This window comes from Diplotaxodon limnothrissa, linkage group LG22 (genome assembly GCF_057381915.1).
Source record: "Diplotaxodon limnothrissa isolate DT_005_m linkage group LG22, D_limnothrissa_male_GT1.1, whole genome shotgun sequence".
Lineage (NCBI taxonomy): Eukaryota > Metazoa > Chordata > Actinopteri > Cichliformes > Cichlidae > Diplotaxodon > Diplotaxodon limnothrissa.
In genome coordinates this window covers 15,830,448-15,848,318 of record NC_140616.1, presented here as the reverse complement: position 1 = coordinate 15,848,318, position 17,871 = coordinate 15,830,448, and the positions used below count along the sequence as shown (strand labels likewise).

Below are 17,871 nucleotides of genomic sequence, written 5' to 3'. Positions count from 1 at the left end.
GGTCCTGAGGTAAATAGCATTCACATTTACCCAGGGACGCTGTCATAGCTGAATAATTACCAAAGTTCAATTAAACATGCTAATGGATACTTAATATGCTTGTATTTAGCTGTGAAGGAGACAGTAAGGAGCACACAGATAAACCATGACATAAGCTGTTTTCACTCAGGCACTCGCAGCTATGAACTCTTCCTGATAGTACAGAATATAACTGTATGACTGAGCAGAAATTTAGACTAAATTTGGTTGGACATTACATCGTCTTTAGATTGCAAGCGAGAACAGGTGAGCTGAACTCACAGGTAGAAGGTTGATATATATCAAATATTAAAGTACTTTATTTAGTATTTCCAAATATTTCCTGCTTTGAGCTACATCACAAGGACAACTGCAAATGTGTAAATACTAAATGGAATGAAAAAAAAAAATTAAAGTAAGAACCTATAAAAAATATATATTAAAGTAAGAACCTATTAAAAAAATGCAAATTATTTTAATAGAAGTGATTTTTCCCTTTAACACGAAGACTCTCTACTGTGAGATATGTGAATTGAAATGGTTCATTCCTTTAATTTAGGTCTATCAACATAAAGCCTATGGCACGTTTCAAAACCTTGCCACTGTGAATCATTCTGAAGCATCAATTAAGCATTTAAATGGGTAATTAACTTGGTGCATTTGGTTAAGCCATGCACTGGAGCTGCAGGCTTTGCGTATCTAAATACACTAATTTATGAATGGGCTTTTCCATTGTCCAAGAAGCATGAACAAAGCGATCCACACACACACACACACACACACACACACACACACACACACACACACACACACACACGCACACACACACACAATCAAGCACACGTGCACTCACACGTACTTCCTCCCTCTGAAGTGGTCTACAATAGCCAGTTATGGCATTATGATATAAAATATTCTTAATTTTAATATTTATACATATTTGATATTTAGCCCCACTGTAATTCCAGACTTTTCCCCTTAAACCTCCAATTCCCCATCACTCTGTTTCTCTTCTACCTGCCAATTTGTTTTAATAACACCTCTGGATTTCCTTACTGTTTTACCATCCTCACTCTCTGACTTCCTCTTTTCTTCCTTTGTAATGTCTGTTGTTGTTGGTGCCTCTCTAACCCTTCTGCCCCTTTTCTGCAAAGTTGGATATAAATCATTAGGAGATTATTATTAATTCAGAACCTCATAATTTGGCCGCAGCAGAAGGAGAATGCTTCTGTGAGCAGAGTTTCTGACCTTACAGACACACAAACATTCTGTCCAACTGGCTGGCGGCACCCAGAGCCAAATGAGGACCTCTGAGGTCTCATAGCAGCGTCTTGTAAACTAAACAAAACCCTGCAAAAGCATATTTGTTGATTAAGTCGTTTAGTGTAATGTTGAACTGCTTTCATCCTGTGTTTGCCACTACACTAAACTAACCGTGCCCAAGGGTCTCATAATGTATTCTCCAGGAGAAAAGCTGATTTTTGTAGACCTGAAAAACATCTCATTTGGAACGCTCTGCAGAGTTAAGTAAAAAGACGAAAAATATAATAGCATAAAAATATGAGTTGGTAACCACCCCAGGAGTAAATTTAACAACAGCAGAGAAAAATAAATGCAGGAAAAAACAGGAAAAAAAACACTACACTATACAAGAAACAAAACAAAATTGCTGAATCAAATAATCTACAATCAATTATTGCAGTGATATACATAAATATTTTTGCAAGTACTTCCACAAGACTGTAATCCAACTGGAGGTCATCACTATTGTAGCATTGCCAATCGTTGCCTTTGGCAATGTTGCATTCTCAATATTGGCCTATCTTCATTATCTAGTGAATATAGGCCAGCAAAATAAATTAACATACAAAGTCAATAATGTGATCAATGCTTTATCATTTCTTTCTACATGGAGAAATAATATTCTCTATTTCAAAGAAAGAAAAGCCTCATGTGGACAGCCTGTGAAGTAAATCTGCCAGTGCTTTAGGAACATTGCGTGACTTTAGGTGACTTAACAGTTTCAGCCACCCAACCCGTCCTTCTGCTAATATGTTAGAAGCAACAAAGTAATGGGTATGACTGGCAGCTGACAGAGAGTAGCCAATCAATCATAATCTTGTTAAAAAGTCCACTAATTAATCAACTCGTTTATCACACTGACACCCCTCATTAACATGTTGATTAACCTTTTCAACTAATTAGGATCAATTAAACCAATTATAGGTAAATCTCAAGTGGAGTGGTCAGGTTGTCAATCAGTCAGTCAAGTAATATGGAAAGAAAACCGATGGATAAGAACGGAAAGAGAAGAGAAGATTCAGGAAGAAACGTGGCAAAAGAGATGTTTTACAGAGAAAGGGGTGATAATTACTTGTACTTACTCTATTTAATACCTTGTTATACAATACTTTTATAATTTAAGAATTTTTAGTTAAATCTTAATGTGTGTTTAAATATACCATCGTCTTTTCTCTTTTTGGCATTTAACCACGTTTGAATTGTTGACTGAGAGGAGGGGCGGGGGGTCGGGGGATAACCACGATGACCCACAGTTTGTACAAAATCACAAACATGCCCCCACCTCTGTCCCACAGTATTAACCATTTTAAAACTCAAATACAAGCCACATTTGCAGTAAAGTATCATCTGGGGTCATATGCAACTTAATGAGCTCATCATACCCACAGATTGCGGATTAATTGATAATTCAGTTTCACTTTACTCGGTTTAGTTGGCCAGCTGTTAGTTGGGTCTTGCAAATCTTGCAAGTGACCAATACACTACATCAGCCATTCCGTTCAAGTCAAAGGTGCTGCAGTCCCCTTAAAAACCAGAAACTCCCATGAGGCCCACTCAATCCTAAATTAAATCTTCACTCTAATCAAAACATAAGAGAACGTGATGGATTTTCTTTGAAAATTGCATTAAAACTGTAATAATGTAATAATAACTTCATAATGAGCAATAGTAATGTGTAGTAACAAAATAACCACCTATTATAAATGTTACTACATTTTTTATATAAATAAATAATGTATACAAATATGTCACTTAAAATAGATGTGAGTAATTTCAAACTGAACTACTTACTTAATTACTGCGACACAGCTGCAGTACTGTTACAGCCCACCAGGGGGCCCCATCCCACACTTTGGGAATCACTGCACTACAAAATTCATGCGGTTGTCAGAAATTTAAAAACATTTGTTTTCTTAGATTTAATGTCCAAAAGTAGTAAATTATTCACTCCCTTGGCATTAAAAGCTAAAATGAATTACGATCCTATATTAATTTTGAAGAAAACACAGTAAAATCCATTCAGCAGCCACCTGTATGCACAGACATGCATCTATTTTATATTAATCATGCTTTGAGCTGATTTGATTAATGTAACATTACAACCTTTTAACCAAGAGTGCTACACTGCCCATGTGGAAAAGAAATAGTAAAAACATATATGATTTACTCATGAAAATGGCCACTTTCATGAGTAAATCATATATAAATCATATAAGGCTTACATGATTTACTCATGAAAGTGGCCACTTTCTCATTACTTTCATATATTTTTTTAGTAAGTATCCAAAACATACAAGTTTCATTATATAATTTTTCAAGGGATCTTATATGTGTTTTCACTCTTGTATGCTTTTCATACAAGTTACACACAAGACAGATACAAACTTTATAAGATTTATATATATCTTTTCCATATGGGTGGGCTGGCTTATGCCACTCTCCAAACACTTTGCTAAACGTCATGCCAGGAAGCGTGCACAGGGAGAGCAGAACAAACTACATTATCCAAAGACAGACAAATACTCGTTCAAAATCATTCAGAAGGTCACCGGGCTGCTATTCGGAGAAACTGCTGTGTTTATCACTGTGTCTGAAAAAAACACAGTTGACTGTGGAAAAATGGTGACAAAAATGGTGGGAGGGGAGCGAGGCAGACACATTCGCATTGTGTCATTGAGTGCGTACGAGTGTGTCAATTCAGACACATGCTGATTTTTTTTTTTGTTACTTCTCGCGGCATGATCATCAACACAGTTTCTCCTCTACAAACAAACTCTACAAACACGATCCAGTTAGTATACGGAGCAAGCGCTACTCCTGAGAGCTGGCATTTTGGTTAGGCGCACACCTTCTCTTTTCTTGCCTGAGTGTGCTTGGTATTTTGGGGGCTTGTTCTCAACTTGTGCTGAGGAAAGACGCGAGTAGGCAGTGTGTCAGTAATAATCCGGTGTCAAGCATGACCAAGATTTATGCGTGTGCTGGCTGCCCACTCAGATCAGGGCAATGACGCACGGACAAACTATAATGCCACCGTGCGATTAGCTTAAAGTAGTTAAACTTTGCACATAAAACATGTAAATACAACAAAATATGTAAATATCACAAAATATAATTACGTTTCTCAACATTATGGTTGAAATGCATTATTATTAAATTGAAACCAAACTGAAACAAGTACTGTTTTGTAATTGTACCACATGTGCACAAAAAAAAAAGATAAAATACCAAAGTCTGTGTATCTTTTGATGTCGAATGGACTCTTTTGAAAACGGACTAGCAATTTGAATGCACAAAACACCTTTTTTTTTTTTTTTTTGTAAAAGTAGTAGAGGCAATCCAAGACTACAACAGAAGGCTGGAAAGTAAGGAAAGCAATTTTACATTTAGAAAAAGAAAAGAAAAAACACTATCTCCTCCAACCTATGTGTGCAGTTGTTCCACACATTCGACTCTCATTATCACTGTTGGGGGACATGGACTATGCCAAATGAATTTCCAAGTGCTTTCCACCAGTTAGGGTTTTTGTGTCAAAGAAATCTAGCTGTGCACTTATCTTGAATAGTTACCCAAGAGGGGAAAAAACAGAAAAGAGCAAGCGATACAGGGAAGAGTGAGAGAAAGGCAGTAAGATTGAGACAGTGAGAGAAAATGTAACAGAGAAAAGGCGAGACGTTTGGAGTCAACAAACGTAATTAGAGGGAATCTGAGGGAGGGATGATGGGGACCAACTGTCAGAGAGAAACACAAACACAAAAATGCCAAAAAAAAAAAGGCAAAAGAGGCCAAATCAGAACCTTGAAAATAGCTGTTATTAAAGGCAGAGATATGCACACACTGTACATCCTATTTCATTTTTCAGAAATGAACACGCTGTGCATATACTGTATCTCCATGTGCGTGCGTGTGTGCGTGCAAGCGTGCATTTAAATAATCATCTCCGTGAAGATAATCAGATTTCACCCGTCTTACCTTGATAATGTGCGCTGAATCCACGGTAACGGTGGTTGCCATCAGTCACGAAATGCAGCCGAAGCCAGTTTTTGTTGCTGACGATAGGAGAAGGGACGTTAGTGCCCGACAACCTAAAAAGGAAGACAGAATGAAAATGCTTAATGAAATAAAACATGGATCCATACAAAGACACATTTATAATACCTTAGCCTTCACCTAATCCTATAATACACAGAATGATTGTATGACTGAAATTTAAATGGTCATTTTTTAGGGAAGAAGTGCAGACACGTGCTTAGCAGTGCATGCACTCTACACAGGAGTTGACTAGGATCAAACCTCTAAGCCTGCGGTCAGTGGAAAACCCACTTTATCACCTGAGCCACGCCTGCTATAGGTTAAACACCATGCTTCACCTGGTTTAGCTTTGTGCCCCCATATTTTGCTGCAGTATAACTGTAATACCAGTGCTTGGCTTTAAGAAAAGGACAAATGTCTGGCCACAGGTGTAGGGTACGAAACCTAATATTTGCCAAGTCTAGTCCACTGTTGGAGCGGATTTGAAAACACAGCCCTTCTCCTCCCCATTCTCCCGGCACGAACACGAAACACAGCTTATGCAGAAGATCAGATCAGCTTGATGCTGGACTTAGTGAGCTTTATACTCGCTCATCTGAAAGAACCTGTAATTGTCTACAGTCCCCTGGAAAAACCTGGAAACAGAGCATACCTGAGACACAGAGATCACTGTGATTTCTGTTTAGTCCAATAACACGAATAGATTACTGCTTCCACCGGCTTTCTTTTCTTTTCTTTTTCTGTAAATGCATGCATATATTTGCTGCATTTATCTGATACTGATTATGGCAATTAGTGGAAATGTAGCGTTATGTTGCTATTCAGTGAGTTTAAACACAATAAACTTGGGCGGATGACACATTATTGGAATTGGCACTCTACATCAAAGCTTTACAACTTCTCATTTTGTTAAAGAAAGACCGTTAAGATCTTAAGAATAAAGCTTTTAAGATGTGGTTATATTGTGAGTGGTTGAATGCGATAATATGAGGCATTTCACTCCAAATATTATGTTTCCAGTATAATATTAAGGGAACAGAAAATACATGCAGTCTGCAACTTCAATTGCAGTGAATGGAAACTGGATGGCCAGTCAGCTCCAAAATAGAAAATCTCATCTGAGAGGATGGAGCTCTGATCTCCAAATAAACACTGCTGCACACCCAAAGCTGATCCAAAACCAGACTGATGATAGTTTCAGAAGGCTGTAAAACCTTCACATTTTTAGTAAATTAACAATTAGCTAATAACCGAAGGAACTGTGCTTTAGACTGCACTTCCACAGGATCACGAATATTCTAAAATTCATTCAGTGTTTATAAAGGTCGTGTATGTGTTGCTGCTGTCTTGGATTAAGTGAGAACAAAGCCTATGGTGAGTGTAATGATGCAGAATGAATTACACACAGTCTCTTGCAGAATTTAAAGGGTACCTCGCTCGCTCTTAATTAACTGTTCACTGTCTAATTCCCAGGAGGTAGCTGGTGGATATAATGTATGAAAGTCTTGAATCACCCCTATTTTTTTATATTATGCTTCCAAGGATGCAGACGTTCTTGTATTTTCTTGCATAAATGGTCCTGAGTAATAATTCTCCAGACTTTCTGAAGGTCTTTTCTTTCTTTGGACATTGGCTGCTTTTTCACTCATTTTCAGTTCCGTCCTGTAGCTGACCATTTTCAGAAGAATATTTCATGTTGCTTGTTAAGCCATCTTAACACTGGCCTATAAATTATTCATCATTCAAGCTTAAAAAAAAGCAATATACAATTTATATGATATTTTTGTGCACTACGTTAACAGCAGCCAGTTCAAAAACACGTCATGTGTTCTCATTTCGTTCATTCAATATGTATAAAATGTATAAAAATGTACAAACACAGAGTTATCACAAGTGGCTCATGGAGTGATGAATCCAAATTTAAAGTTTTCGTTTTAAACTGTCATCCGTATGTACAGATGAAGTCAAGTGAGGCAACAGTGAGTGTCTACAGCCATCTGTAAAAGACGATGAAGGCTCTGTCATGGTTTGGGGCTGCATTTCAAACAGTGGTGTTGGCGATCTTGCCAAAATGGATGAAATTATGAATAGATCAGATTTTGATCCCGCCCTGCGATATCTTGAAAGTGTCTGATTGGCAACAGCTTCCCAAACACGCTGTCAGTCAAGCAAAAACATGCCTGGCTAGAAGAAACTCACAATGGAAATGCTATCAGTTATGGACCAGCCTCCGCAGAGCTCGAATCTCAACATTATTGAAGCAGTGACAAAGAATGGAATAAAGTCATCCAAAGAAGAGCTTGGAACATCTTTCAAGAAGCCTGAAGGATTATTCATAAGGACTGCTTAAAGAAATAGTAAGAAAACGTAAACAGTTGAGTTCAGGCTGTGTAGAAGCAAGCATAGCAAGTACAGACTTGTTAGAATGGTACAAATGTTGTTTTTGCCTAATACACTTTGTTTCCATCTATGCATGTACAGGTTTTATTAAATGATTGCACCTGTTTCCAATTTTTTTTTCAGCAAAATATAAATAAAGGGTGAGAATGTAATTCAAAAAGTCAGTCATCATGACACTTCCTGAAACTGAAGTTGGTAGTTGCTATTGTACTGGTTCTGCACATTGATTGCTATAAGGATGGCAATTATTTGTCTTTTTTTCCTCCTAAGATTTATATACAGTCTACCTAGCTGACTCATAGTATATGCAAATTCAGATCGTCAAATGTCAGACTTCAATGAACCACTTTTAAAAATATTAGCTTTTTTGCATTTAAGCAAGCTGAATCAAGGCTTTCAGGGTACATAGCGCTACCAGATGGGACCCAATTTGCAACACTTTCATCAAGTGGTGAGAATAAGACCACTTAATTGGTTGAGAAGGTGAAGAAGGCTCTTGTGGTTGGCAAAGTGAAGTGTGTTAGGTCACTACTGCATTAGAGGAACTGAATGCTTTTGCAGTTCAGAATAAAACACCCTTGATTCTGTATGGCTTTAAATATCTAAACCTCAAATAAAATCTCTGCTGGCAATTAACCACCTTCGATGCACCAGTTCTTTGATTTATGGCGCTTTCATCTTGTAGTGTCAAGCAACAGGTGCTGTCTTTCTTTCATTGCATTTTCATTTTTTGAGATATTTTTAGTACTATCACCTTGGCTGTTAGATTTAAGACACAGGTATACACACACACACACACACACACACACACACACACACACACACACGAATGGTCTTGAAAGAGAAGTGGACCGTCCTCTCTCATGTTCACTTGTCCCCTTCTGGAAACCGACGCACTCCATTAATGTCAACACACACACGCACAAAGGCATGAATAGGAGCATTATATTGTATGCACTATTATCCAGTGCCAATACACTCTAATAACAGTGGTAAAAAGTGGAACACAAGAGTGCTGAGCAGGTGCTTTAGAAGGTGTATCTCTGCGTGTGTGTGTGTGTGTGTGTGTGTGTGTGTGTGTGTGTGTGTGTGTGTGTGTGTTAACAAAGAGAGGGTCACCTTGTGCCCTAGATCAGTAGGATTCCATGATGTTGGCTATTAGTCACATACACACAAAAAGGTGGTCTACAAAGCCACGTGTGAAGTACCAGCTTTTCATGCATGCTGGCACAACGATACAGTAACAGAGCTGAGGAGGATGTTAACAGTGGTCCCAGTCCTCCAGATAATCAAGCCCTACACAAACGTTTCACCGAAAAGTCAAAACCATGACAAAACCCACGACTCGTCTTTAGATTTCATCATCAACATGTGGTGTGACCCTTACATAGCTCTGATCCACACATCCCTGATTTAGTCTGGCCTTAGATGACTAGAAGAGCAGCTAAAAGTTAAACCCACTTGGACCAAGTTAAAAGCAGCCTGTTCAGACTGTAACCTCTGAGGGGTGGGATAGTCTCCAGGCCCTGTGTAATCGTGTGGGTAGATGGATTTTTTTTTTTTCTTTTGAATGCAACGTCACTTTACATTTAGTAGCACATTTAGACAGTAATGTTTAATATGTCCGCAGCTAAATGGACTTCACTTCAGGGAAAAGTAACTCCTGCTACTACTGCACGTTATTTAAACTATGCATGTGAGGACTTTGCTTGGATGCATCTGTTTTACACTTGCTGAATTGCATATCTCATGCTTTTGATTCTTTTCTGCAACTGTTCATGCATCCTAGTCAGCTGCAAAGATTTGTGACTTCTCTAAGAGCCGCCACTGCAACTAATGCTTACTCGTGATATCTTTTCAGCATCTCTGACAAGACATACAGACATGCCCTTAGTAGGTTGTTACCACCTCATTAAATAGTTGTGCTGGCATAGCTCATGCATATATTAAGGTTTCTAGAAATAGATATAAAGTATAGGTTAAGCAGTGGTAAGATTGGTGGCAACTAATATCCCTGATCCTCAGGAGAGTTTTGTCTTTTAATCTGAATTGTGTAGGTTATCTTAGTTAGGCTTTGGGAAGGACGTGTTGCTTGGGTAAAATTTTACAGACAAAACATTACTTTTGGTGCCTGACGTGGTATCTTGTAGTGGAATTATGCACTATGAGACTTTTTTAGCTTTTATCCATAAAACCAGAGGAGGATATGTGGTATAGCATAAATTAGGACTTTTTGTTAATCAGTAATTCTTCTTTAAACCTTGTACCCTAATAGTGGTTGGAGCGTTAATATTATTGAAAGCATTACAGCATATAGGTTACTTTTTATTATTAATAAATAATACTTGTATGTATTCTTAGTTATTATTTATTAAATAAATATAGTTATATGGTCACTGGACACTGTGAACATCCACGGTCACCACTTCATGCATAATAGACCTTCCATGTGTATGGACATGTGCAGGTATATATGTATGTATATGTATACATATGTATATTTAGTGTGTACATGTGTGTGTGTACATGTCTATAAATAGGAATAGTAGTGGTACAATAGTTACAGTGGGGCAAAAAAGTATTTAGTCAGCCACCGATTGTGCAAGAACCCCCACCTAAAATGATGACAGAGGTCAGTAATTTGCACCAGAGGTACACTTCAACTGTGAGAGACAGAATGTGAAAAAAAAAATCCATGAATTCACATGGTAGGATTTGTAAAGAATTTATTCGTAAATTAAGGTGGAAAATAAGTATTTGGTCACCTCAAACAAGGAAAATCTCTGGCTCTCACAGACCTGTAACGTCTTCTGTAAGAAGCTTTTCTGTCCCCCACTCGTTACCTGTATGAATGGCACCTGTTTGAACACATCATCTGTATCAAAGACACCTGTCCACAGCCTCAAACAGTCAGACTCCAAACTCCGCCATGGCCAAGACCAAAGAGCTTTCGAAGGACACCAGGAAAAGTATTGTAGACCTGCACCAGACTGGGAAGAGTGAATCTACAATAGGCAAGCAGCTTGGTGTGAAAAAATCAACTGTGGGAGCAATCATCAGAAAATGGAAGACATACAAGACCACTGATAATCTCCCTAGATCTGGGGCTCCACACAAGATCTCATCCCGTGGGGTCAAAATGATCATGAGAACGGTGAGTAAAGATCCCAGAACCACACGGGGGGACCTGGTGAATGACCTGCAGAGAGCTGGGACCAAAGTAACAAAGGTCACCATCAGTAACACACTACAACGGCAGGGAATCAAATCCCGCAGTGCCAGACGTGTTCCGCTGCTGAAGCCAGTGCATGTCCAGGCCCGTCTGAAGTTTGCCAGAGAGCACATGGATGATACAGCAGAGGGTTGGGAGAAAGTCATGTGGTCAGATGAAACCAAAGTAGAACTTTTTGGTATAAACTCAACTCGTCGTGTTTGGAGGAAGAAGAATACTGAGTTGCATCCCAAGAACACCATACCTACTGTGAAGCATGGGGGTGGAAACATCATGCTATGGGGCTGTTTTTCTACCAAGGGGACAGGACGACTGATCCGTGTTAAGGACAGAATGAATGGGGCCATGTATCGTGAGATTTTGAGCCAAAACCTCCTTCCATCAGTGAGAACTTTGAAGATGAAACGAGGCTGGGTCTTCCAACATGACAATGATCCAAAACACACCGCCCGGGCAACAAAGGAGTGGCTCCGTAAGAAGCATTTGAAAGTCCTGGAGTGGCCTAGCCAGTCTCCAGACCTCAACCCCATAGAAAATCTGTGGCGGGAGTTGAAAGTCCGTGTTGCTCGGCGACAGCCCCAAAACATCACTGCTCTCGAGAAGATCTGCATGGAGGAATGGGCCAAAATACCAGCTACTGTGTGTGCAAACCTGGTAAAGACCTATAGTAAACCTTTGACCTCTGTTATTGCCAACAAAGGTTATGTTACAAAGTATTGAGTTGTATTTTTGTTATTGACCAAATACTTATTTTCCACCCTGATTTACAAATAAATTCTTTACAAATCCTACCATGTGGATTCATGGATTTTTTTTTCACATTCTGTCTCTCACAGTTGAAGTGTACCTCTGGTGCAAATTACTGACCTCTGTCATCATTTTAGGTGGGGGAACTTGCACAATCGGTGGCTGACTAAATACTTTTTTGCCCCACTGTATGTCAAGCTATATAGTTTATGTCTTCCATATTTCCAACCATATCCATAATCACATACTGCGTATATACTACCATTGAATATAGTGTATTATCTTATTTTTTTTTCATTGATTGTACTTATTTGTATTTTTGTATTTCCTTCTGATATCGGTACCTGAGCTGATGTAACGCAAAATTTCCCCGTTGTGGGATCAATAAAGTTTTATCTTATCTTATCTTATTTGACCATAAGAACTCTTCACACTCCTCTATGTGTCCTCTTCATGTTTACAGCTGTTTACAGCTTTTCGGTCTCTTGTTCCCATGACATCATAGCACAGTGTGTGTATTCTCATTGTTTCATATTAAAACAGGAATTGAATTAGAGCAAGCCCATGTGTGTGACATTAAACCATTTAATCAAATGCTCAAGAGTCACTTAACAACTCCAAGCTGAGATTAAGCCATAATTAGAAAAACTCTTTCTGCAGCAGTGAATGGGATCTTAAAAAGGTCATTGTATCCCCACAACAGCAGGAAGCACCTCCTCCTACCAGTGCTTTTGAGATGCATTACTGCTGCTCCATAGGTCCCGAGCATGACTGTATGTGAAAAATGAAAAACGACCATGTGTGCTCACCAACTACTTACATGCATAATTAAAGGTTAAGACATAGCTTGTAGCAAAAGCCTAACACATGAATAAATAAATATATGAAACACGTCAGCTGAGAAGCTAGCTGATCTGATCTTCCCCATGTGGACAATTTGTAATGCATTATAAAACCATTCATCTATCGAGATGGATTATGTCTGTGACTTAAGTGTTCTCCCAAGATATCTGCTATAAAAGTACTTCAGAGCAGCCATGAGTTATTACAGACTACCTTCTTTAAATATCGCGGTCTGACAGGGTATCCCAGTCAGTGATTTGACAGTGATGTGGGAGTAAAATCCACAGGATAAATACAGGCTTGTTACAAAGGTCTACTGCCATTTTCAAAAGCATAAGAGTAGTTGTGTGATAACATTTTAAGTTGCATAAAGATCAAAAGGCATCACCAAATCTTTTCATTTATGAAACAGACATATAGAAACACAGTTAAAGAAGTCTAAACCCGCACACTCACTATTGTATAAAGGTCAGAACGCAGATTACTGTGACAAATGTTTCCAAACACTGGATGTTAAACTCAAAGAGTTAGTGTGAGATAGTCCCTTATTTCTCTTTTAAAATCAAGTCGTCTGTGAAAGAAAATCGGTAACTTAAAAGAATTACTCCTTCTGCCTGCTAGTAGTATTTTATTCATGTATGACATTTCTGTGTAAGCAATAACAGATCAAAAATGTAGCAGCATGTTTTACAATTAGTCCTATATATTATTGGTCAAAAACATAATATAATTGTGCGTATAATTTGTTGATATCTCATTTCTTTACATTGATAAACTTAGAGTGTAGGTTGCTTTGGCAGTATACTGTTGTTGGGGTCCTTATCAATTTGCACTGTTAACTGCTGTCTTTACAGAGTATAACCCTGCACCCTGCTACTTCTATCAGCAGTCAACAGGTAAGCATAGATTCCCATACCATGAAATCTCCTCTGTCATGACTGACAGTTATGTTTCAGATCATGAGCTCTTTCGGTGCTTCTCTATATGTTTTTCTGTCCATCAGTCTAATAGAAGTTAATTTATGTTTTATCTGTCCAAACATTTTTTGGTGTGTTTAAGTGTGCAAGCTACTTTTACACATCTTCCAGTAAATTCTAATCATGTTCTTGAGCGTAATGAGTGGTTTGCACCTCGTTGTAAATCACAGTTAACCCTTTCATGAATTATGACAACCTCAATCAGGATTTTTTTTCTTAAGTATTTTTATTCATATTTAGGCATGGAAAAAAAGATATCTGAATTTAATTTTTTTTTAAACATGTACTTTTCAAAGAGTTTTTTTACATGTCTGCTCGGACACTTCCTATCCATCAGTGTCCAATGCTGTGGTTTATGTGCAAGTATACCATCAACACTGACACAAATACAAGACCGGACTTTTTCTGTTGGAGCAGGTGAAGGATTATGACATGCCTACCTTCTCAAGAGTGTTTTTAACTTGGTTAGGTATTATATTAAATACAGCAACAAAAAAACAATGTCAACACTTTGAACTTCAGATATTAAGACTGCTTCATTTGTTGTGAGATCCCAAGGCAACAGGGTTCACCCGGCCATAAAAGCGCTCTGAAAACCTCTGAAAATTGAGGAGTATGCATAAAACTAGCTGTAATTCATAAAAATATAATGCAAAATGTTTGTTAAAAAAACCTTGAAATAAAGCTAAAGCTCTAAATGTCAATTATATATTGATTGTATGATTTAAAATCCACTAACTATGTAACCCAAAAAATATGGCACTAACTATATTTGATTTTGAAAGTGATCTATCTTGCCAAGTAGGCATACTAAAAAAAATAGGACACATGTTTGTGTTTGAGCTCTAATCACTGTAGGTACAAATTTTTAAAAAGAAAAAAATATACTGGGATAGTAAGAGTCAGTATGTGACCGCTTATGCAGTTTTGAGTGTGTGTGTGTGTGTGTGTGTGTGTGTGTGTGTGTGTGTGTGTGTGTGTGTGTGTGTGTGTGTGTCTGCAAGAGAGAAAATATCAAGTGGAGAGTTGCCAGAGGGAGCGAGAGAACATAATTGATTAAATACACCAGACCAAAAGAGCATCTCTCCCTCTCTACATCTCAGGGTCTACCATCGTCCCATCCATCCTCTGTGCCTCCTTCCTCAACAAAAACACCAACCAGCTATTCCGCTCACAGTATGGCAATGAAAGAGAGGGAGAGGGAGGAAATAAAGAAGCACTGGGTGGAAAGAGGGCGGAAAGGGGCTAAGATCGATGGCCAAAAGACAGAAAGACAGTGAGTCAGAGAGAGGGAGTGGAAGAGAGAGGGAGACAGCGAGAACAATAGAAGAAGGGAGGAGAGGGAGAAGGAACCCACAGGCTCACAAATGAATGATGTTAGATTTAAAATGATTCATCTTCACATTTAAAAGTAATCACAAAAAAAAGAATTTATGTAGAGCAGATCATAAGGGTAATGTAGAATAAAGTAGAAAACAAATAAAAAATACAAATACAACAAATATTTATAATATTAGTAACAAATAAGTAACATAAAATACTTATTTTTCTGCCATGTTAAACACACACTTTAATCAAATAAAGAGTGGGATACTTCTGCACTTCAGAGGTTCATTTTGGAAATTGCAGCTACTAATCTACACCAAGTGAACCTGTTTTCAGACTACCCAAAAAAGTGTGAAGTGCAAAATAGAGCAACATTGTTTTCATTCGCACATATTTGCCATGCTCAATCATAAGAATTAAGACCTTTCTTTTATTCATTTTCTTTCAAATACACTGTTAAATTGAGCTACTTTGTTGCTACCTGTTGTGATGTACTGTACTGACACAAAGTTTAATATGGAGATGAGATTTTAATAGATTGAAATAAAATTAATCCTTAACTAATGGACCCTTTCACTGTAGGGTTTATTTCAGCTACTCTGGGACAGAATTGAGTTTTATATATACATTGGCACCTTAATGTGTGATGTAACTAACACACATTGAAAGATCATTGGCCATTTAAGTTACAGTTTGTGTTTCCATATACAATATATGTGCTTGTACCCATGTGAGTGTGATTATTGATCAGATAGAAGGGGAGTGCTACTTAATCAGACTAGCCGTCTCAATAGGCTCCCCCAATTAGGACACACGAAATCTCAAATACATATGAGCTTTCTGGGAGAGTGAAAATGCACTTTCACACATATAATGCAGAAATTTGGAGATGGATGGGATTTTGGCGAAGTCATCATCAATCAGCGCACAGATGCAGAGAAGTTCTCGTTGTGCACAAGATTGTTTATATACATTGTGTATTTATGCTTCTGTGCATGCGCGTGTGTGGGTGTGTAGGGGTTCGTGCTTGCGCGAGCACGCCTGCTGTGTCGCTCTCCATCACTTTCAAGTGGGCAGAGAGTAATCAGTGTTCACAACAGGACCCTGCTCTGTCTCTCCCTCCCTTTCCTTTATCTCATCTAAATTTTTCTCCTCCTCCTTGCTCCCCACTTCACGGAGCAGCAAGGTGTTTGTTAAATTGGCTCGTTCAAGTAAAGAGTGGAGGGCTGAAAAAAAAAAAAAACCAGAGAGTGGGTGGCTCTGCACCATATTGCAAAATCCACTGTTAGTTTAATTATTTATCCATTTAGCAAGTAGGAGCTAAACTGTGAGAGTGTTAAAGTGATAAAATCACTTGTTGAGAACACTTTTGAGGATGGTTTCATTGCTTGGTTTATGCCCCTTATCTCCTGAAAGAGGATTTTAATACAGCAGCATGTAATTATTATGCTCCAAATTTGTGGCACCAATTTGGGTGAGCTACTTCAGTCAGCATCGACTTTGGAGCTGAGGAAAAGCCTCGACCTTAGCGCCATCAAACCCATTTTGGATAAACCGGAACATCGATGACAAGCCACGTGTCAGCACTCAAAAGCGGCAGCAGCACTTTCTTGCAGCCAGGCTCATAAATCTTGTGAAAAGCCTTCCCGAAAGTGGTGTAATAACAGATTAATGACTATAAAATTTTCAAATATATGTGTCGACACGCTTCTGTCATGTACTGCACCTCAAAAGTACCCCTAAATACACAAACAAATGTCTTTGTACTTCTCAAAATTATGTAAATAATTATATTAAGTGACTGACAGAGCCACTTATAACAGTTGATAACCACCTGACTGCAAACTACATATAATCTTACCTAAACAATTTTATCTTTGTTGGCACAAATAGCTGAGATTTGTTTCGAGTAAAGCGCAGGGTGTAAAATAGTTTATACCATCTGCCGGATAAGTTATGCCTGTGTTGGCAGTGTGAGCAGGCTGCAAATCTAGGTAGCTTCTTTTGTTTGTTGATGTGGTTTAAAACACAAAATCAAACACAGTCCTACCCCAAATAAAATGAGTGAAGATTTGGGGGTTTTTGTTGTTTTTTGTTCTGTGTAACTGCCGTCTGCCGTTTTTAAAAAAAACATGATCACTTCATCTATTTTTCCCCCTCTGTTTGTCTTACCATGTTGGATATGTAGCCCTTGTATCTACAACTTAAAAACTGAATCCACCAGGCATTTTAAAAGGACAACTAGGAAATGGATGAAAAGCCCGGAATACCCATTAAATTAAATAAAATTAATTTCTTTATCATCCCCCTCCTTCTACCCTCTGCTCTTCTGTCCCTCGCCTCTTTTCTTCCTCTTGTTCTCACCAGAGTTTGTGTCATTTTGTGTGTTCCCTCCTTTCTTTAAGCCCAGACTTTTCCCAGAGGCCATTGCAATCTTGGGCTTCTGCCTCTTTTCAAACTCTGTGTGTGTGTGTGTGTGTGTGTGTGTGTGTGTGTGTGTGTGTGTGTGTGTGTGTGTGTGTGTGTGTGTGTGTAGCCTGCAGGACACCACAGTAATCAGAGCAGAGACACACAATGAGAAAAAGGGGGACAGAGACAAGGAGTTGGTGTCATTATCTTATTATAATTTTAGCTCTGAAACTACTAGTGGCTATTCAGCCGCTGACTATCCAGCGCACAGCACTTCCAGACACACACGCCAAGCTACAGCAATGAATAACACTGATCGTATCGCTAATGTTTCTTGAAATGACATTCATCTGGATGTTTTTTGACTACAAACTACAAAATGAAGCATTACTGTGGGCTAATCACACCTCTCCACAGTAACAATCTTCCACATAATGTCTTGAAACACCACAGAAACTACTCAAGAGCATCTAAAAAACCTCAACAAAGACCTCAAAGCACTGACCTAAGTTTCAAATCCAGAGATGCCAATCTAATTGAGAATCCTAATTGATATAGGATCCCAACTCCTGCAAACCAAAAGAGTCA

At 38.4% G+C, this 17,871-nt stretch overlaps 1 protein-coding gene across 1 annotated transcript in view; it reads right to left on the bottom strand.

The window, feature by feature from the left end:
- csmd3b (CUB and Sushi multiple domains 3b) overlaps positions 1-17,871 on the bottom strand; it is a 433,532-nt gene that overhangs the window by 163,040 nt on the left and 252,621 nt on the right. The window contains exon 6 of the mRNA XM_085346113.1: positions 5,290-5,402. Coding sequence (XP_085202239.1) covers positions 5,290-5,402 — 113 coding nt within the window. The remainder of the gene's footprint in view (positions 1-5,289; positions 5,403-17,871) is intronic.